General features: G+C 34.9%; 2 protein-coding genes across 4 annotated transcripts; one reads left to right on the top strand and one right to left on the bottom strand.

The window, feature by feature from the left end:
* Positions 1–516: 516 nt before the first annotated feature.
* On the top strand, positions 517–8,173 carry LOC114722702 (poly(ADP-ribose) glycohydrolase 1). 3 transcript variants are annotated; one of them, XM_028908796.1, is made up of 11 exons: positions 517–790; positions 1,755–1,943; positions 2,336–2,439; positions 3,337–3,541; positions 3,644–3,748; positions 3,996–4,114; positions 5,149–5,292; positions 5,897–5,987; positions 6,143–6,340; positions 7,489–7,551; positions 7,818–8,173. In XM_028908796.1, the coding sequence occupies exons 1-11, from the start codon at positions 542–544 to the stop codon at positions 7,971–7,973; spliced, it is 1,623 nt and encodes a 540-aa protein (XP_028764629.1). In that variant the 5' UTR covers positions 517–541; the 3' UTR covers positions 7,974–8,173. The 3 variants fall into 3 exon arrangements, with proteins under 3 accessions (XP_028764629.1, XP_028764627.1, XP_028764628.1); XM_028908794.1 differs by lacking the exon at positions 3,337–3,541 and having other exon boundaries at positions 3,652–3,748; XM_028908795.1 differs by lacking the exon at positions 3,337–3,541 and having other exon boundaries at positions 3,652–3,748; positions 6,143–6,304.
* Positions 8,174–13,829: 5,656 nt separating this feature from the next.
* On the bottom strand, positions 13,830–20,379 carry LOC114722684 (uncharacterized). The gene is made up of 6 exons (XM_028908776.1): positions 19,623–20,379; positions 16,934–17,101; positions 15,757–15,897; positions 15,472–15,516; positions 14,861–15,381; positions 13,830–14,501 (listed from the first exon to the last, which is right to left on the bottom strand). The coding sequence occupies exons 1-6, from the start codon at positions 20,188–20,190 to the stop codon at positions 13,830–13,832; spliced, it is 2,115 nt and encodes a 704-aa protein (XP_028764609.1). The 5' UTR covers positions 20,191–20,379.
* Between the last annotated feature and the right edge of the window lie 2,060 nt (positions 20,380–22,439).

Raw genomic sequence — 22,439 nt, forward strand, 5'->3', positions numbered from 1 at the left:
TATTCTATTTATAAATTATTTTTAATATGTTTCACATAAACTAAGAAAATTTTTAAGTTTTATTAACTTTGTCTTCAAATTCAACCATTCAAATGATTATAATATATAAAATTATAATTATATATTTTTTATAGAAATATGAAGGCAAATAAAATTTGTGGAATGAAAAAGAAATCATCTTAAAATTTTTGCAATACAAGTGCGAAGGAGGGAAGAGAAATACCAGAGGAGGGGGGCCAAGTGATGTGCCTGAATGAGGGGAAATAGCGAATAGGCGTTAAAAAAGGGATGTACATGAGAGAGAATAGAGGAGATTAAAAGGGCCACGAATTTCGATGCGAGTTTATTAAAATATGAGAGAGTGTGAGAGCTGACATGTCAGCTGACAGATGGGATAAAGTTACTTCACATGGCATCATATTATTAGTCAGCGTACAGGTTACGTGGTACTCTGGGAGTACCTAAGAATTCCTCCTCCTGCGTTTGCTTTTAAGCGTTGTCCTCCTCTTCCTCTCCATTCGCAATCACAAAGGAAGAAACTATGGAAGACAGAGAGGACTTGAGGTCAATTTTACCATTTCTGCCCCTTCTTCTTCGTTCTTCCTCTCTCTTTTGGCCGTCCCAAGTTGTGGAAGCACTCAAAGCTCTGGGAAGAGGGCCTCTTCATAGCCAAGTTGACTCCGGTGAGCTCTTGTTCCTCGCCATTTCCGACCTCAGGAACTCTCTCTGTCTCTGTACTCAACCTCTAGCCCCTTCCGCCTCACAAGGTTACGCCTTCTTCTTCGACGAGGTAATATACAGTTAGCTTGTCCTAACTACGTGCTACTTTGATGCTAGTTGCATTTGCATGCGTTTAATGATCGATTTCGTTCGATATTTTTATGGGGTTTGATTGAGAGTTTTGAAAAGATCGGGTTTTGTTGGTCATGGATTGAGCAGAGTGTTTTATAGAGTCAGTTGGCGGGCACATGGCTCGGTTAATTGAAATTTTAAGGTCGAAGGACCCTTTTCGGGAACGTGCAATGCACACCTGATAAACTCAAAGTGGCATCATTTTGTTTTTCTTACCCTCTTCATGCTCAAGATTATTGGGTGAAATGTTGGGTTTGATACCTTGAATGGTAATGTAGTATCCATGTTTGCATCTAATGTTGGCTATGGCTTCATGTTTGACTGTTTAGCTAATTTTCTTAGCAATTTGAATGGTGTTAGAAATAATGAAGAGATAGAGAAGTTCTATGAACATGCAGGACGAAATTGACAGAAAACTTTTGGATGAAATTGAAATTGAGCCCAAACTTAAATGACGGATGGTTACTCTTGTTGAAGTTTAATGGTAATCCACTCCCATTGTTTGGATGTTCCAATGCCATTAATGAAGTGTGGTAGGTCTGAAGAGTGGGATTTCTACTGTGACTTATTTTAAAATGCAAAACATAAGAAAGGTATGGAGCGGTTTAGCAGAGAAGATGAAAATTTATTGATAATTCAATCCAATACAAATGCTTACTATGGAGGAGCTGAGTAAAATTGCGCGTTGGGTTGGGATGGGCTCCATTTCATTTGAACTCACCCCATTCCATTGCTTTTACACATCCAATTAGTGGTTAGAATTTGGACACTTAGTCCCCTCCATCCACTCCTGAGCTGTCCTCACAATCAAGCCTTAAATGGCCGAAATATGGGTCTGGAAGGAGTTCTTATGGCCTTTTAACATGTCTTTGGGTTGCTGAAATTATGGCCTGTTGATTCAGCTGATGTCTGGCGTGGAATCTAAGAAGTGGTTTGAAGAGGTAATTCCAGCATTGGCAAATTTACTTTTGCGGTTTCCCTCTCTCTTGGAAGAACACTATCAAAGTACAGATATGATTGTAGATGGAGAAGGAGGTGCTGGTTTACGCTTGCTTGAATCACAGGAAGCTGGAATAGTTTTCCTCAGACAGGTTTGCCTTTATAATATTTTATGTACTTGTATTTGGCTTTATTGACCTCTTGTTGGAAGTTGGTTAGAAAATTGAATTTTATGGAGTAATGAATGGATACAAGTTCTATATAGATTGGAAAGAGTTATAAGATTTGCAAACTTAGTTGTTCATGAATGTTACCAGCATGACAGAAACTGATGATCAAATCTGCAAAACATTTGCTTCAAACCAGTTGATTCCCATTGTCCATGTGATGCATTCCTAGCTAATCCTTCACATGCATAACATGTTTATGATGTCGTGTGCTTTGAGTATGAGTTTTTCTGGTGGCTTTAGGGCCACCAGTGGCATGAAAATTTGATGAGATTACAGTCATTTGTTAATATAGTGAATTACTTGCTTCCTTTCAGGAGTTAGTTGCTGCTCTCCTTTGTTGCTCTCTTTTTTGCCTATTCCCAGACGATAATAGGACTTATAAAGATCTTCCTCCAATCAACTTTGATGAGTTGTTTGCGTAAGTAACTTTTAGCCATATTTGTTGGAGCTCTGAACAGTCTTTTATGGCAGGTGATCTCTATGCTGGCGCACTATGACTTACTGTACTTTCTATTTATGGTAGTGCATAATTGCATTTGAATTTTTAAACGTTATGGCATTTTGCCTTGGCACCACTAACAACTATGCTTGTTCTGCCATTTTAATTTTCATTTTGTTCATTGGTAGTAGTGGTGTCAGAATGGTGGAGCCAATGCCATATCTGTGAGTGAGAGAGGGAGATTGGTTGGGAGGGGGTGGGGTATTGGAGCTCGGACTTTTTTTTTTTTTTTTTCCCCCAATGGAGCTTGGGAGAAAGAGCATGAGCTTTCAAAATTTGAGAAAACTACATACGCACCCTCAAACTCTAGCATAATTACAACTATGGTATATAGGACTTTAGAATTTAATACTTTACTTTCTATATGCTGTCAGACATGTTGAATACAATGTACATTGGTTAAAATTCATGTCTAACAATCATAAGGTTGTAGTTGCAGCGGAGAAATTTAGGGAAGATTATAGAGTTTAATGTGTTGATGGTTTAGGACTGTAAATCAAGATCATGACAACCTTGATTATTAAGACTTTATTTTTCTTTTTGGAGGCCTGCTGGCTAGTAGTGGCAATATTATCAAAAGCTGCATTGCCTAAATTTTATCTTTTATTTGTATTTTCTCAAAAGTTTCTAAGCCTCACTAATGAATCAAAAGGACAATTGGTCTATGGCATTATTTACTTGCTTCTATTTTTTTCTCTTTCAAGGCATATATTCTCCAGTACAATTTATTGTCTATTAGCACCAAGTATTGAATTTCTTGTTTCATCTACTGTCGAAGAATTCTGAATCTAAAAGACTGGCCATGAATATTTTCAGGAGTCTGTATGATGATTATAGTCAAAAGCAGGAAAATAAGATTTGGTGCATCATTCACTATTTTAAAAGAATAAGCTCTGATATGCCAAAGGGCATTGTCTCATTTGAGCGGAAAGTACTTCCCTTTGATGGAAATCACCTTCAAGTTTCTTATCCTGATGCTAATTTTTGGAGCACTTCTGTCATTCCTCTATGCAGATTTGAGGTTGTCAATGGAAAAAAATCATTTTAAATTGTAAAAAAATTATGTTGTTTTTTTTAACATGAAAGTTTCATTTAGTTTCTCATGTGATCATTTGGCATATAGACTCATAGTTCTGGAGTCATAGAGGATCAATCAGGTGGAGCTCTTGAAGTGGACTTTGCAAATAAGTATCTAGGTGGTGGTGCTCTTCGTAGAGGCTGTGTACAGGTATGATAAGCTTATGTTCTCATCTATTATTTTTTATGCTTGAATACTTTGGAACTATGGCTTTTTCCTTTAAGTCACAATTTCTCTTTGTGTTTGAGGACAGTGTGCCTGATATCTTGTCTCTGTTTTCTGCAAATGTGTTTTTGTCTTCTTGTAAATGTTGTAGGTTGACAACTTGACATTTTCTTTTCCTTCTAGAAAATCACCACCTCGATATATAATACTGTTTTGTAACGACGTGATATAGGAGGAAATCCGCTTCATGGTCAGTCCAGAATTGATTGTTGGCATGCTTTTCTTGCCTTCAATGGCAGAAAATGAGGCTATAGAAATCGTTGGGGTGGAAAGGTTCTCCAGTTATACAGGGTGAGCATTAGTCAGTTAATATAAAATTGAGATCTTTATATAACTGAAGTTCATTGCTTGCCATGTCCATGTTAAATGTGATGGATAAAATTAATTTTAACACTCGATGGGAATGATTGCCTGGCCAAATACATATCCTTCAAAATTGTTGGAAAATTTAATGATACATTTTTTACCGGTTGGCTTTGCTTGACTGTACTATTGGGAATCTTGTATGATGCAGCAATGAAGGATTTAAACTGTGTGAATTTGAGTAGGCATGTGAACATTTTTGCTTTCTTTTTTTGGCTTGTTTTATTCAATAATGAGTGAGAGTTAAAGTATGGGATGTATTAATTTTTATTTGTTTATATTATTTTTATGCAATTTTGCTTGGAGATTTGTAGTAGGTTGACTTTTTTTGGGTAAATGCAGCTTGACTAATTTTAAACCTTAAGTGACTAATAATTTTAAGGGAAAAAAATGCGCATAGCTACAGTATATATCTCCATACTTAAATTTTGACAACTTTTGACTTAATTTTGCTTTAAAATTCATGCTGTTATGCACAGTTTCATCTCAAATTAGTTAGTTTAACTTTAAGCTAAATTTTTATGCAACTCTGTTAGTTATTCTCTACTCACTAACTTCTGTTACAACTCTCTTGTATCACTGAAGTACAAAGATATTATTTACATCCCCAATGAAGCTCCATGGCTTAGTTTTCTTTTAAATAGTTCATTTATAAATATGTCATTGATGATGTTCTAATTGAAGTCTGAATTAATAGCCAAGAGAAAAAAATTGAAGTTTTAATAGCTGGGTCAGTACGTTTTATCTCCTTTAAATAATAAAACAGACTGAAAATATGTCACGATATTTCTATCATTCTGTGTTGCTGTTTGCACTCATGCAGCGGGATAAATTAGATATGAAAGTAATAATTTGATTGATGTCAAAGACATTAGGCTTTAACCTTTTGGACGTAGAGATTCTGTAATTGCGGGATTGTATCTTCATATACTGATTATGACTACATTTGCTGATTTGTTTAGGTATGCCTCCTCATTTCGATTTTCTGGTGGCTATGTGGATAAAAGGGACATAGATGAACTTGGAAGACGTAAAACCCGGATTGTTGCAATTGATGCATTATGTGGCCCAGGGATGAGACAATACAGGGAAAAGTTTCTTCTCCGGTTTGTAAATCTTGGTTTATTGGAATGCTGGTTTATTGGATGATGCATCCATGCAAGCACCTTACGTTAGATTATTGTGCCTTGAAAATTGCAATTCAGTACACTGTGAATCCTGCATTATTCCCAGAAAATGTTTAGAATTGATTTGGGACGCTTTTTCTCAATCAAATCGAGTATAATTTGGGATTTTGGGATGATGGATAGTCCGTGAACACTAATTTCTTGATGTAAGAATCGTTAACGAGGTCAAGCTGAGGAGAAGTTGGCCAAACTAGTGTCTGTGACTCCAACAAGTGACAAAAGTCTTGTTTATAAACTTTTTTAGTTTACAAGACCCAATGAACTTCAGTCTCCGTGAATTCTGAGGGCATTATAGGGTGCGCGTGGCATGCCAGTTCTAAACATATTAAGTAAATAGTAAACCATATGACTAAAAGGGCAGAGTAGCAATATGTAAAATTAATAGTTTTAGAGTGGATTATTATGCAATTATTATCTTCCTTTTTCACTTTTTACAAATTGTAACAATATTGAAATACTGATTTTGGTTCCATTGAAAAAAACAAAAAAAGGAAAACTGATTTCAGCACCTTCATTCCTGCAGTGAGATCAACAAGGCATTCTGTGGCTTTTTGAGTCAAACTACACATCAGCCGTGCCGGAAAATATTGCAAGATAACAGAAGTTCTGAGCTGGTTGGGTTTTCCTTTTGATGTATGATGTTTGAATAGCCTGGACATAAGCAGCTATAGTGTTTTAATGAGAATACTTCATTTAAGATACATTGATACCATAGATTGTCTTCTTTGATCATTTTGGTTTTCTTGCACATTCGTTGTTCTGTCCACAGGTTTATGCTTCCACCTCAACATCTGTGGAAGTGAGCAAAGTACAATCTGCAGATGAAGCATTCAGAAATTCTCCAAAGAGCTGTCATGGTGAGGAGCAGCACGATAGTATTGGGGTTGCTACTGGAAACTGGGGATGCGGTGCCTTTGGAGGAGATCCTGAAGTAAAGACCATAATTCAGTGGCTTGCTGCTTCTCAAGTAATTTTATATTCACAGCAATCATGATATGATTATGTTCAAAATTCTCATTATTTAGTCATCTGAATAATCCGGAAACGTTTACATGCACCTAAACATTAAAGTGAATGTCCCTATTGTCCTGTTTGGTACGAAGCATTGAAAATTAGGGATTGCAATTAGGATTACAATTGAAAAAAATTATTAAAATAGTACTTAGCATGAGTAATTATTTATTATATGGGATTAGGCAAACGCATAGAGGTGGGATTGGGGAATACCACTTCCCTCCATGGTATTCTCCAATCATACATACATGGGTTTGGCTAATCTCATATAACAAGCAATCTCTTATACTAAATACTCTTTTAATAGATTTTTTAAATTGTAATCCCAATCCCAATCCCTTATTTTTAATGCTTCCTACCAAACGTAACCTATATGTATTGCATTTGTTGTACATGTAATTCAATTTGATGTGGCATGGTTGAGTGTACTTCTGGGGTATGAAAATGTTGATGAACAATCTGCATTTGTATCTTCTTGCCGGGTATTATGGTTAGTGAATCCTTAGGTTTTGTCCGAGTCAAATTCCCTCCCTTGAGGATTGTAAAGCTGCTCTCCTTGACATTAATCTAGTGCGTTAAAGATTTTAGTCCTAGAGTGCTCCCTTGATCCAACCCAGGTTATTAAAGGGTAAGGTCATATCCTCTTACTAGTTGAGTTAACCCTTTTGGGGCATTTTGGCCCTTTCAGTGGTGGATGATGTGATTGAAACTTAGTGCAATTGGTATGGCTCAAAGTCTAACATCAGATCAGAAAATGGATGAAAATGAAACAACTGGAATTGAAACTTTTCAAATTTAATATTTAGCATCTTGTTTCTTGATTGTTGATACTAAAATTGTACAAGTGCCGGGAAGCTGATGTGCATACTAAATCTGTTTGTTGACAAGGTGAAATCGCATGAAACTTCAAGACTCTGTCAAATCTGTTTACTCATTTAGTCTGATTTGATTTACACAGAATGTTCACATTTACTGTTTGTAACCCTTGAATAGCACCGTAAATGATATTAGATGAAATAAAAAGATTTTATATCATTTACTGTTTATATTTCTCCATTCATGCTCAAAGGCTTGTTTTCTTCTTTTGTTCATATGTTCCAGGCTCTAAGACCATTTATAGCATACTACACGTTTGGCTCGGAGGCATTGCGGCACTTAGATCAGGTATCTAGACCTTTCATTCACAGCTTCCAAATCTGAAAGGATCATTGAAATTCCTAACTACTATATGGTTATCCTTCCCTAGTCGTTTCCTCGCTTTCTATACTCAGTCTCATCCCTAATTCCTTTTCATTCTCCACATAAGCAATAAAATCTTTCATGAATTAAACTATCCTTATTTCGCACAGCTCCATTAACACAAGTCAACATAAACTCTTGGTCTTTCGGTTCAGGATGTCCAAAAAACATGGTTTCACATGTTGTTGCAGGTTGCTGATTGGATTTTATCACATCAATGGACGGTTGGGGACCTTTGGAACATGTTAATTGAGTACTCAACGTTGAGATGGAAAGGAGAGACCAATGTTGGCTTTTTCAAATGGCTCTTACCATCTATACATAAGCATGATGCTGGCATGGACTGACTAAATTCACTTGACCCTTAGTTGATAGCTTTTCTTTTTGCCAGTGTCTGTTCTCTGTTTCTCTATAGACAACAAGGTATATAGGTTTGAAAATATATCATAAAGTGTGATGTGAACGCTTACAAATAGTATCATTCTTGTACCATGCACAGTGTTTTATAGAGTAAAACTAGCCTCAATTGGATTTGGATCCTCTACAATGGATCTTTTATCTCACACGCAAATGCAACCTACTTTTTTGGTCTTATTTTTAAGGTACTTTAATATGTTTCACTAGAATTTAAAAAAAAAAAAAACTTAAACTCATTAATTTTGTCTTAAATTTTAATGACATTTTAACTTTACTCTTATTTAATATATATACTTTCTACGAAAATCATAACTTATAGAATGATAAATCAGGGACAAAAGTGTATGTTCTTGGACTGATATTAAGGGGGGGAAACTATTTTTGGCCTCCAAATAGGACCAGAGGAGCATCATAATTACATTTGAGCTTTGTAAAATATAGGCATTGCAAGAGATCTATATCTAGAATAAATTACCTTTCGTTCAATGGTGATGGGGTTTGAATTTAAATCCAGTTGAAGTGTGAGATCAACCTGAGAATAAAGCAAACCTAGTTGATTAGGGAAATGCTTTGTATCACTATGTGCAACACATTCTACATTGTGGTGTAAATGAATGATTGGTCAAGGTTCTACTCTTAAACAGTTTATCAATGGATTTCTTAAATTGGAAAAGGTGAAAATCCTGAAACTTCATTACAAGATTATGTAACTTTCATTTTGTTATCACTTATGGAAGGTGTGAGATATGTTTTCCTTCAACTTTCAAATATTATTAATGCTGCCGTTTGGATAGAAGGGAGCTAGGGAGGGAGCTTTTTTAAAAAATAAATAAAAAATAAAAAATCCCTCAACTTAAATACAAGTAATATTGGAAATTTGGTTCTCAATATATTGATTTATACTAGAATTTATATTCTAAGTCATCAAATTCAACTAGGCATGTTTATTTCAAACATAATGGCACTTGAAAATTGTTTATTTTAATATTTTTATTCTGGATAAAATAAAATACAGAATAAATTAGGAGATTAAAAATATGAAAGCAAAAGTACTTTAAACCTGAAACTTAGTATATCTTTGATCTTTCAACAAGAAAAATTAGTAAAAAAAAAATTAACTGACTTAATTTGAATTATGTTTAATGAAAACAATACAGATATAATAATCAACATCTAAAAATAAAAAGCAAGCACATATGGAAAGGAGACAAAATGATCCATGGCAAGTATTTGACTTTTGGTTTGTCCATAAGGACTAAACATCATCAAATAGATCAATCTCACCAACAAGGGTCGGCCACCAAACCTTTCTTAATATTATTCAGACTTTGAAAAAAGAAGAGACGTGAGAAAGTAAGTATTAGAATCGATGTGCTTTCTCCGAGAGAATAAACCTCAGAATAAACCCTTTTCATAATATTTATTTAAATCCCACTTTGGATTTTCACATTTTCATTTGAATTTGCAGCCAAAGTTGCAGACTCTCTTCTTCATCACTGGATTATGCGGCAACCATGGATATGTGTTTGTTGCTGGCCATCTGATATATAACTCTTATTTGATTAGATGGCCATCAACGAACATGTTTCCAATTTATGTGTTGTCCTCCTCTTCCTTCACTTTTTCTGGCTCTTGAGATGGCTATTTGATTGATTGAGTTGTGAGTATTATCAGACACAATTAAGGTAACTCTTCTGAAGACATTTTCTGCATTCACATAGACTTGAGCTCAATACCTCATGTTCAAGAGGTTAAATTTTGATGATGGTTTAGTTCAATAACTCTTCGTCTTCTCCTGTTTAGATCAAATTTCAATAATGGTTTAATTTAACTTTTTTTTAAAAAAAAAATTGTTCACTATAATAAAATCTCTATTGAAGATGAAGGTTTGTTTGTTGTACATCACAACAGAACAGAGGATAAGGTGCTTATAAACTTGGCTTTGTGCACACCATTCAATTGTCTCGGATATCCGAATCCAGATGTCGTCGGATTCGGACCTGCCCCAGCAATGATGGAGAATTGTCTAGATAAACATATGGCGAAAATTAAACTCTTTAACATGTTTTAACATTGTTGATGTAGTTTTGATTTGGTTAAAATTCAATTTCGAAATTTTGATTCGGTGCAAAATCACTATGATTGTAGCTATTTAAAATATTTATTGAGACTCTAGTTTTATTTCATGTAAAATTCTAGCTTTAGTCCAGCTAGAATCTTGCACCTCAATATGCACTGGACAAGATTTAAACTTTCCCGTAATCTCTTTTTTTGTAACAAGCTTTGCTTGCCCCTTTCAATTCGAAGGAAAAAAAAAAGCTTAAGTTAGAATCTCGTATCACCGTTATGTTATACTACCTCTTATCTTTAATATAAGATTTTATTTAACTTTTATTTTGATTTTAAATATAAGATCCCAGTTCACTTTGTCTCTCATATTTATTTATTTTTTTCTAAGATAGTCTTTGTGATAATCAAGGAAAAAAAACCGGACCGGACCGGCCGGTTCGACCGGAAAACCGGTGAACCGGTCTGCAGTCCGGTCTGGTTCAGGAGTTGAACCGGGGGCCTATCGAACCGGTAAAGAACCGGTTGAACCGGTCATAACCGGTACAAAACCGGGTAATCCCGGTTCACTGGGTCAGCCGGTTCTGTTTAAAAAAAAAATTCCTTCTTCCTTTCCTAATTCCCTTTCCCGTCGACTTCCCCCTATTTCCCTCCCCGAATCTGAATATCTGATTCCCCATTTCCTCTGGCTCGTAAAATAGCATCTCGCCTCCCTCCCTAAAACCAAAATCACCTCCTCCAAAATCCTTGCTCCCTAGCGTCACTGACAGCACGGCGATCTCCGGCAGAGCTCCTTGTTCGGCAGAGCTCCAAAATCGCAATCTCGCAAGTCTGATCTCCGGTCTCCCTCAACCATCTAAGCTCGTAAGTCTGAGGGTCTGAGCTCCAAAATCGCAATCATCGCAAGTTGCCGCAGGTCTAAGCCCCAAAATCGCTTCATCGCAAGTTAGCGTTCCCTTCCTCTTCGATGCATTAAGTTGTGTGTGGGTAAGCTCAAAAATTTTCCCTTTCAGCTGGATTGTGCCTTCTTTCTCTTTTGCTGTTGAACGAAAGGTTTGGGAAGGGAGGAGATAACCGGTTATTTCCTACGCTGCTGCGCATGTAAAGATTGTACCTAGGAAAAGTATCTTTTTTCGTTTTAAATTTTAACAAGAGAAAAATCTTTAGTTGAGAGACAGAGGATATGATTTATGGCAAAAATATACTTGCCTTGCATTGGAATTTGGAACTGTAAGTAAATTAATGTTAAGGCATCGCAAAAAATAAGCTTATAAACAGCATTCACCGTTCTTGCTTCGGCCCCCATCAATCACAACTGATAGTACTTTTAAAGTTTTAAGATGGAGTCAACAAGATACATCGTATTCAATTGATGAGGAGTATATCCTTTACTGGTTGCATTTTTATCAACAAGATACATAATATTATGAATTAAATTATTTTATTTTAATATGACCGGTCCGACCTCGGTCCGACCAGTAACTCTTGACCCACTGTCTCAACCGGTTTAATACCCGGTCCGGTTTTTTGTTCCTTGGTGATAATAGTAATTTTAACCAATATACTTGATTAACAAAGATATTTTAGGAAAGACAACACCTAATTATTACAAATAACTAACTTAACTAATTAATTTTTTTAATCTATTCAAATTAGTCAACTAGTTCTTATATTATACCTCCGGTCCTTAATATAAGACCCATTTAACAAATTTGATTAGATTAAGGAAGTTAGGTAAGTTAGTTAATTATAAGAAAAGTAACACATTTTTCCTAAAACACCATAATCATCTTTCTTAATATCCCATCTCCCTCTTCTACTTGATTATGGTTGAGGGAGTATTCATAGGGGTAATTTAGAGAAAATTGATAAATATGATAAATGAGTTTTATATTTAAGACCAAAACCAACTCAAGAATTGAGTCCTATATTAAGGACCGGAGGAGTATAAAATATGCTGAGTCATGATGTCAATTTGGGAGCTTGTGAAATCGAAAGTCAAGGAAGCTCTGCTACAATGGGTTTTTTAACATTTTAAACGAACTTGATCGGTTTAAGTTGCGCCAAATTGAAATTAAGAGTTAAAATTATGCGAAGTGAGTTGCATAGAGTTAAAATTCAATGACTTAAATTATAAGTGAGTTAAAACAATTAATATTCTTCTTAAAATAAATAATAAACGAGAACTTCTGCACCAGATTGCTTGAAAGTTGGTTACCGGTTCAAAGGGAATATGGGCAGAACTTCTGCAACAGAAATATATTGCAGAGACTGGGGACTAGGTGGAGGACAAGAGATAGGGAAAGTGTCAAATTTTTTGAGGATTATTGTTGGTGGTTTAATGAGAAATGAATTGAGGATCTCTGCTTGGGATCTCTTAACACTTGCTGAACAACATTCCACTGCAGCTGAGTGGTTGAGCAATGGAACATGGGATTTTAATTTGATCCACTTAACCTAATGGGGTAATTTCTTCACTTATATCTGTCATTTCTCATCACAGCAATGAGTGTCTTATGCTTATCACTGTAATACAATATAAGCCATTTAAAATCTTATATGAATGATTCGTATTTAAAATTTTTAATATATAATTTTTTTTCAATGATAAATTTATTTTTCAAAGAAGTGTTAGCTATAAGAATATATGTATTTTAAATTCTGTATTTACTAAAACAAAAAATTAATTAAAATGTATAAAAAATTAAATTCAATCTAGATCATTTGAAATTGATCTGGATAGTTCCAATTGCAATAAGCATTTCATACTCATCATTATGATGAGGATGGAATGTGCTCAGCATTCTCCCTGAGATCCTTCTTTGGCACTGACATTATGATATAGAGTGGAGAGTTTTCAATTAAAAGTGGTTATCAAATCATTGAAAAAGATTTCTATAGTCACCCTGAAGCCATATGTGGAAGTGGAATGGAGCGGAAAGAGTTAGATTTGTCACATGACCAGTATATCAAAAAAGATTACCGAAAAGTGTCCATGGTAATAACAAGCAATTCCTCATATTAAATATACTTTTTTAATAGGTTTTTTTCAATCTTAATCCCATCGTTACTTCTCATTCTCAGTGATTCGAATCAAATAGGACCTAAGCGTCTGAGAGCTCCATATTTGTTGAGACTCTTGTAAATGTTCTTCTGACGACAACCTCCGTTCGAGGTCCTCCATGTCTCGTGTCCATCCATGAGTTGTCTGGGCTTACTAAGAAGTCTGCTCGTTCTTCTGCTAGCCTGCGCCTTTTCTTCTCTCTCCCAAATTTCTTTCACCGTATCCCATTCTGCAAATTTTCAAACATGTATTTGTATTGCAATGGACACACATTTGTCAGAATATTAGTTTCATATGGTACATGGCGAATGTTCTATTTAATTAATGCAACCTTTTCCCAGTATCTCCATGCTCTTTAGAGAGATTTTCAAAAGATAATTTAACATCCTATACGTGTAAAATTCCGTTCCTATAAGGGTTTGATAACCACCAGTTTCCAAGTGTGTCATCGTAATTAAGCATCCCCCGTCAGCAAGTTACACTCAAATCCAATAATCCAATCCAAAGCATCCACATAAACTTTAATTATACAACAAACTCATCAAATTAGACCAATCCAATCCAATGCAAAGCACCAATTAAGCTTAAGCACACCTCCAAAATATAAGGATGTGGAGAGAGAAACCAAGAGAGAGGGAGGTTTGGTAGGTGGGTTTTATAAGTATTTTGAATAATCTCTTTTGCAGGTGGGCTTTGTGGACATTTTAGTAATCATGTCCTTTGGAACCATCTTCTTGAGATTCTTCCATACCCTCTTCATCCCGTACTTAACGGCCATCATAATGGGAAATTGAGTCAATCCAAATAGAGTCACAGGGACGAACGTAATACTGTAAGTCAAACGGGAACGCCATTTCTCGTCTTCCCCCGTCCCAGTGGTCAGCAATATTGTTGATACAAAAGCCAGCACCGTGCTGATCAAGGAGATGAACAAGAAGGTGAATCCCATCGTGAGTTTTCTGGGAAGAGACTTGTAGAACTCTTGCATCTGAAACGGCGACGTAAGGATCGAAAGGAACAACATCACTGAGACTAGTGAACTGGCCTGCCCCACAACGTCCATGACGGTGAAGAACTGGAAGAGAGGAAAGTTCAGGAGGTTTGGAATGCCGAGCTCATTGGTGCCGCCGGGAACCGAGTAGCCTGCGGCAAAGACCACGGTGGCCACCAGAACGGACGCTGCCGAGCATGACTGAGCCGTCCCCTTGATCCACTCTCGGGCTTCCTTCAGCATTTCTGAGTGCTCTAAATCAAAAAGCTCTCTTGCTGTTAAATTATCCTTGTTGCAAAACAACTGATAATGACAAGGAACTATCTTCTTCACTCTCTGCATGTACATATACAATAATATGTAATCAATCCCATTCATAAACCTTCTTCCCCCAGTAAATCTCTCCCTACTCTATAATGCTGTACCGGATTCTAACATCACAACTGCATTCACACTTGGGTTTTCAAGCCACACACAAAAATGTCAAAATGTTTAACACATTCAGTTTATGATGGGCCTTCTTTAACTCATCCTTACACTCCGTTTGGATGGGAAGAAAAGTTACCGAAAGAAAAGAAAATGAACGGAAGAGAAAACTAAAAAGAAAAATAAAATATATTATCACTCTCCCCATTTAGACAGGTAAGAAAAAAAAAAGAAAGAAAATGAGTAAATATAAGAGTCGTAGAACTTACTTCGAACCAACGGAGCTCCTCCTGAAGTTGGAAGACAACACCAGGGTGGTTTCCTCCATCACAATAATAGTCCATCCTCGCAACTTGGTGCAAAAGAGTGCGATTATCAGTGGCTATATGAAAGGCCAAGCCTTTGAGGACTTTGTATTCCTTGAGATGCTTATAGATGTTCTTCTGACGGTGCTTGACGGCGACGTGCAGGACGTTCTCTTCATCATGTTGGCTGACATGGGAGACGGCGTCGGGATGAGATTCGATGATTTTCTCGACGATTTCGATGATGCCGGTGCTCGCTGCTAGCAGCAATGGCGTGTAGTTCTTACACCTAAGGGGTTCCAGGCAGGCCTTCCTCGTTGCAGCAACGTTCTTGGGCTGGATCACCGGCAGGACAACTTCTCTTCGTGGACTCCCATGTTTCGTCTCCGTCCATGAGTTGTCTATGCTCACTAAGAAGTCAGCTACCTCCTTTGCTTGCTTGTTCTTCTTCTTTCTCTTCCAAATTTCTTTCACACTATCCCATTCTGCACATATTCATACATTATAATTATCTTGTAGGTAGTGTAGCAGTGTGTGCACACACATGTACGTCAAAACTGAGCCAAGATCCTTACCTTTGGCCACAAGTTTCCAGATGGCATAATAGATAATGGGAGAAACTGCAAAACAGGAACATTCATACAAGGAATTAATTTGAACCCTGTTGACTGATTTGAAAAAATTAAGAATCATATAAAGTACTATGCATATATATGATATCTAATGATACATGTAACTAGAGATTATATAATATATACTACAGTCAAGTAATTTGTTTTCAAACTAGTGTTATATTAGGCACCGGGGTAGTATATAAACTACAGAAAAGAAATAGTGTTCATAAGTATATGTGTACGTACCTGCTAGAGATGGTGAGATGGTTTTCTTGGCCTTGTTTTTTCCGCTTTCTATATCTCCCTTCTCGCTTTCTATATCTCCGTTCTCTCTAATAAACCCATCATCATCATCTTCTTCTTCATCATAACCTTTGTTGGGAAGACCTATCACCCAACTTATACATCAGGCATCAATCCGAATCCACTCTTCGATCATACAACTTGTATAATACTACCACCGGTCCTGATTATAAGAGCTAATTGACTACTTTGAGGAGATTAAGAAATAAGTTAAGTTAGTTATTTGTAATAAATAGAGGTTGTCTTTCTTAAAATATCCTTACTAATCAAGTGTATGGATTAGAACTATCATCATTAGAAGAACTACCTTGGAAAAAACGCATAAATATGAGAGACAAAGTGAATTGGGGTCTTATATTTAAGACCAAAATAAAAGTCAAATAAAGCCCTTATATTAAAGACCAGAGATAATATTATAAATTGTCAAAAATAAATAAATAAATACTACCTTTGATCCTTAATATAAAAATTAGATAACTAATTTAGAGATATCAAGAAAATGAATTAAGTTGGTTTATAGTAATAAATATGTGTTAACTTTCCTAAGTTATCCTTTCTATATATTGAAAATATTTCTTAGTTAGAACCCCCGATAATTAATAGGGATATCTTAGAAAAAATATTATATAAACTTAAGTGACAAAATAAATTGAGATCTTATATTAATTAGGAACAAATTTAATCTCTAACTAATTATTACATTAATGATCAGAGGTAGTACAAAAGTAGCTCTCTTTTGAAGAACTGTGCTACTTGTGCATTCATGCTTGGATTAAAGTTGCAAACACAATTCATGTTAAGAATGATCGATGCAAACATAAATAGGTCTTCGCCTTTCTCTATTTAAATGCACAAAGCAAGCCAATAACTTGACACATAACCAGCGGGATCAAAACTGCGATCTCCCACATGCCAACATGCCACTATGCCAAAAGGGCAATAATTGACTTTATCTTCACTCTAACACTTAAATTATGCATCTTGTGTACAAAACTGATATGATAATTAGTAAAATTGTGAACAAATACAAATGAAGGGATTGAAATATATGCAAATTTGAAAGAATGCAATAGCAGAACTGAAGAAAGATAATAGGGGGGAGAAGTAGCTTTTTACGTACAAACATAAATGAGGTTGTGTACAAATCCTGCCTGAGAATTATAGCTCTTGAAAGCTGAAGGCATTCTCGATAGCAGTTGAAGACAGCTCAATCCTTTCTCCTTAATGCCTTCATATGCAGATGCTACTTTCTCAATGCCTTCCTTTTTTGATAACCACTTGGCTACATCTGCAGCGTCGTCAGGTTCAGTTTCTTCGTGTTCCATCATTTAATGGCCAACAAATTAAGCAACTACTAAACCACAAAGTAAATGTATCATGCAGGATTAATTATTGTGTATACATTAGGAAATTGGAAATATGTGTGTGTGTATGAAGTATCTTTCTACCAAGAAAATACTTATGTCAAATTTCTTATATCCATTATGTTAAGTTTTCCACTACATATGTCCTATTTTTTCATGTGGGTATATAACTAAATGATAATATTTCAAAGGGTTAATACAAATTTTGGTCCTTTAAATTTGCTTTCATTTTTGTTTTAGTCCCTCAAGTTTCTTTTTATTTAAAATATTAGTCCCTATAACTTAATAAAAACTTAAACCATTTTGCTCTTAGGGAGAGCAAAGCCTATGGTTTGAAATTTGAAGAACCAAAATCAAAATAAAAACAAACTTGAGAGACCAAAGATTATATTAATCCTATTTCAAAAATAGGATACATGATCATGCGTGATTAGAAAACTTGGCATGATGAATATAAAAAAACCTCATACAAGTATTGGCCCGATCACTCTCCCTCCCTACTATAGGTGGTAGTTTGAAGAACAATGATGAGAGCTAGTAAAAATAGGCCTGAGATGATAGTGAGAATGGAGGATGGAGTTGTAAAAAGGTTTAACATATATGTGTGTGTGTGTGTGTGTGTTATATACGTGCCTGTAAAAAGAGCTATTGCAACCTCTTCTAACATTATTTACAAGGATATTGTTATTTTTTTTCTTTTTTACTTTTTCCTCTGTGCAAGTAGTTTCTTCTCTGGATCCCAGGTTAATTTTATTTCTTAGCTCTTGTCCTTCTTTTACTTCTTGTATCTAGTTATACTCTTGTTTGCTTTTTTCTATAATTAATGCATTTTAATTGTTTTCTATCAAAAAAGTATGTATATATATTATATACGTGTAAGAAATTATATAGGAAAAATTATGAATAACTCCCAACTAAGAAACTTATTTTTAAATAATCCTGTAAATTTGTTAAATGGGTCAAGATGCACATCCATATCTTGGAGAATATTCCTGGTAGCATTTAGTGTCTAAGTTGTGTTTCAATGAAATCCTAAAATATTTTTCCATTAAGCACCTGGTACTGTAAAGGGTTATTGATGCAATTTTGCTGTTAAATTATTTTTTCAGCAGCAATGAACACTCTAAATATAAGATATTGAGTGTTATTCAAAAAATATTTTAAAAATATTAAATGCAATTTTGTGCGAACCAGTTTTGTTGCTCATTATTTTAATGAGCACTCTAAACTCATCAGATTTGAAATATCTATATTTCATTTGAATGGTCCGCATTTGATTTTTTTATTTATTTAAAATAATTATTTTAATATGTGTATAATCTAAATAGAGATAATTTCTTAACTATCATTTTTTTCAAAAAATAATTTTTTCTATTTAAAAATAATTAATTAAAGATTTTAAATTTGGACTATTCAAATCAAATATAAACTATTTAGATATGATGAGCATAAAGTACTTATCAAGATGATAATGTCCCAACTCCTAAGTTCCATGAATGGCGTTTAATTTGTTACACTTGCCACAAAAAAAAAAAATGGATTTCATGTGTTTGCTGTGCTTATATTTCTCCCACTTCCCAAATGTTTTTTTTTCTTATTTCTTGTAAATTGATTATTAAATTCTATATAAATATGAATGATATTTTGATATGGCATGCGCAAAAATGGTGTAGTTTTTTTTCTACTTTTTTTAATGATTTTTCAAAGAAAAATAATATGAAATCGGTGTTCTTTCTTTTTTAATTTAGATACAAATTATTTGAAAAATAATAATAAAAAAACTGCATCATTTTTGGTTCATGAGATATTAAAATATGGGGAAATTGATTAAAAAAAATCCTTGGTTGAAATTTTAATTGGCCAAAAAGACCTGAATTTGAGTAAGTGCAAATGTGATCCATAAGTACAACATATCATCCGCTGTGTGCAACATATCATCAATGATGTGCAATAATGATCAATATAGAAGTTATTTGCATACAACAGAAAATATGTTATACACAGCGGATGATATATTGCACTCACAAATCATACTTGTACTTGCTCAAATTCAGGTCCTTTTGGCTAATTAAAATTTTAAACAAAGATTTTTTTTTTACCAATTTCCCCTTAAAATATCACTCATTTCATGTAGAATCTAATAATCAAAAGAAACAACCAAAAAAATATCGGAGAAGTGAGAGAAATTCAAAGAGCAATGGAGGGGGCAGCAAAAGAGCGGCAATTGACACCCAAATCCCAAGAAAAAGGCCAAATTACCCCTTATCCTTATTAAAAATTGACTTGTAAACTTATATGTAAATTTGAACATAAATATTGCAAAACTTGTACTGATTCACTTGTAAATATGAGTTGTAAATGAAGTAAGTTAACTAATTATAAATGCATATGCACGCAAACGTGAAATCTCAATGAATTAAAAGAGAAGTATATATATGCTGATACCAAAATGCTGGCCAATTATGGCAATGTGAAGGATAGAAGTGAAGTCTGAGGTTCGGTGGAAGTGTGGTTCCATATTCTCTACATGTTGCGCCATGCGCTTCAGCATCCTCAGCCTGCCGTACTTGGCGGCCCGATACACCGGCGTCTCGCCGAGGTCGTTGCGCAGCTCCAACAGATTCTCATCATCAGGCTTCGCCAGATTCTTGTCCTTCTCGTACTTCAGCACGAGGTCCACCATCTCCACTTCCTCGCACAAGGCAACTTGGTGAAGAAGTGTGTTCTTGTGAGCATTCACCTCCCTCAAGGCTTCCCGGCGATGATCAATGGAGGCTTTTTCAAGCATGTCCAGCAGCTTCCGGAGGAGGTCGGGGTTGTCGGATCGAGCCGCGATGTGAATGGCAGTGTTTCCGGCCAAATTGAAGGGCTTAATCAGATCATCGGCGGCAGCTTTCTGCCGGAAGTAGTTCAGGAAGTAGTCCCATTTTCCAAGTAAAGCAAATGTCTGTGGTTCTTCCATTCTGGGGTCAACTAATTTGGGATTTTCCTCTTCCCTTCTACCCCTTTCCATTGCTTTCTCTCTCAGATCAATAAGCTATGTGGCTTTCCTGCGGGTTCCTTGGTGGGTTATCAATGTATGAAGCATTTGGAGTCAGCTTTATAGCAGCTTCTTTAAACTTTGCTTAATTTACACCTGATTCCGCACAAGATAATGAGAACCAATTTCGTTACTCATCATTATGACCATTCACATCTCTTTTATATAGTCCGGCTTTCTTACAGGTTTTTTTGTTGAATATTATGTTTTGGTGGGTTAGTTATAAGACCTCATTTGTAGATTACAAATAATATCTTATAATTAGGATCGAAAATAGTATGAATTATTTGGAGTCAGCTTTAATTTGTGGGAGCTTCTTTAAACTTTGCTTAATTCCCGCACAGGATAATGTGATGTGATTGGGAAGAGCAATAAAAGTAAAATAAAGGATAAGATCTAATTGTATCCCAAAAATTCCTGTAGTTGTGGGTATCTCAAAGTTAAAATAGGCAAACAATGTCTCTCACATCAGATCTTATGCCGCTTATGATTCTACGTGGGTATGACTGTGCTTTCTTCTTTAATTATTTTTATCCTGAAAGATTTTAGAGGGCAACATTATTGCTATTTCGTGAAATCCTGCATAACAATTAGTGATATCGCTAAAAATTTGTGACAAAAATTAGCGATGGATCGAAATTCCATGACAAATCTGACAACAAAGTTAGCCAAAACATTTGTTCCAATTAATAATCCGTAAAAAATTGATGGTGAAATAACTTTTGGCTTTCTAAATAATGCTTGTTAGATTATGAGTGGCCATGAATATATCATTTTTAGTGCGTACCTTGCAATAAAATGAACATCACTCACTACTCGTCCATTCCAAAGTGAAACTGCCACTTCACAGGACCAATTTGAGTATTTATTACATCTGGATTATCCAAATTTAATGTAAATAATCTAATTTTAAATAAAAATAAACATTTTTTCCAAAAATAATAGTTAAATTTTTTTATTTTAGATTATATCCATTAAAATAAATATTTTTTTAGAAAATAAGAATAAACAAATCATCAAATTTGGACCGTCTGAATCAAAAATGATGAATACCCAAACCCATTTCCCTGCTCCACTTGCATTTTTCTCGCTTAAAGAGCTCTCTTTTATAAAAGTGTCAGCTTTTCTAAATAATTTAAACTTTTGATGGCGAGCTCGATCAATCACCAATCATTCAAGTTATATGTCCAAAATCGCAGGAACAAAATATTGTGAAGTCCGAGTCAGCTCCCCCTTTTTATCCTCAAACTCGCATTCATTATATCTTTAATTTTTGTTGTTGTGGTGCCTAAGCAGTAAACAAACACATTGGTTAATTTGCCTTTGGACCTATGATTAGTTCATTTTAATTATAAAACAAAAAAACGAGGTAGAATTTTCTTTTTAGCTTTTGGGACCAGAATATTTTAAAATTGTATAGTTGGATACACAAAAATGAAACTATTTAGCTAACACATGGATATAGAAATTTCACATTAATTTTTCAAAATTTGACGCAAAAACGTTAAATTTTTTTTTTCCAAATAACGCCTTAATTTTTAACATGGAAGATCGGGGGAAAAACTCATTTAACTAATATGCATAATAGTAAACTAGTATTATATTAGTTAAACAATTTAACATGGAGAATGGATGCTTAATTGAAACATCATCCTCTTCAATTATTTAGTAACGATATAATACTTTACAACTATCAATTAATCTTCTAATTTCTAACATATATGAAACAAAAGGAAAATGGGTAACCAAGTAAAATCACACATGACTGCTGAGAAACTTTGGTCCGTTATTGCCCTTTAAAAATATGTTAGTTCTAAATTATATAATTAAATTGATGTATTAGTTCCAAAATACCATTCCTAGCTTTTTCCCCTTTTATCTTTTGAAGTAAAGATATGACTACTTTTCTGGCTAACAACAACACCATTTGATGCCTTGAACTTGCCTCACTTAAACTGAAGGACTTAATGAGAGGATCCAAAAACTGATTCATATAAGGTTAGGTATGATCACAAAAGGCAGAAAATTAAAGCTCTTCCATAAGTGTTTAAGCCGCGATTGTATTTTCAAGATTCAAACTCAAGACCTCTAAGTAAGCTGGCACGAATCCCTACCAATCAAATCAAGCACTTGATGGTAAAAGGTAGGACTGTTATGTATTGGCAAGAGTTTAGAAAGATGAATAACTTGTCAAAGCTGACGAAGAAGGTGCCGAATGTGCT

This window comes from Neltuma alba, unplaced genomic scaffold (assembly GCF_004799145.2).
Source record: "Neltuma alba isolate B1F8T4 unplaced genomic scaffold, ASM479914v2 tig00012103_pilon, whole genome shotgun sequence".
Lineage (NCBI taxonomy): Eukaryota > Viridiplantae > Streptophyta > Magnoliopsida > Fabales > Fabaceae > Neltuma > Neltuma alba.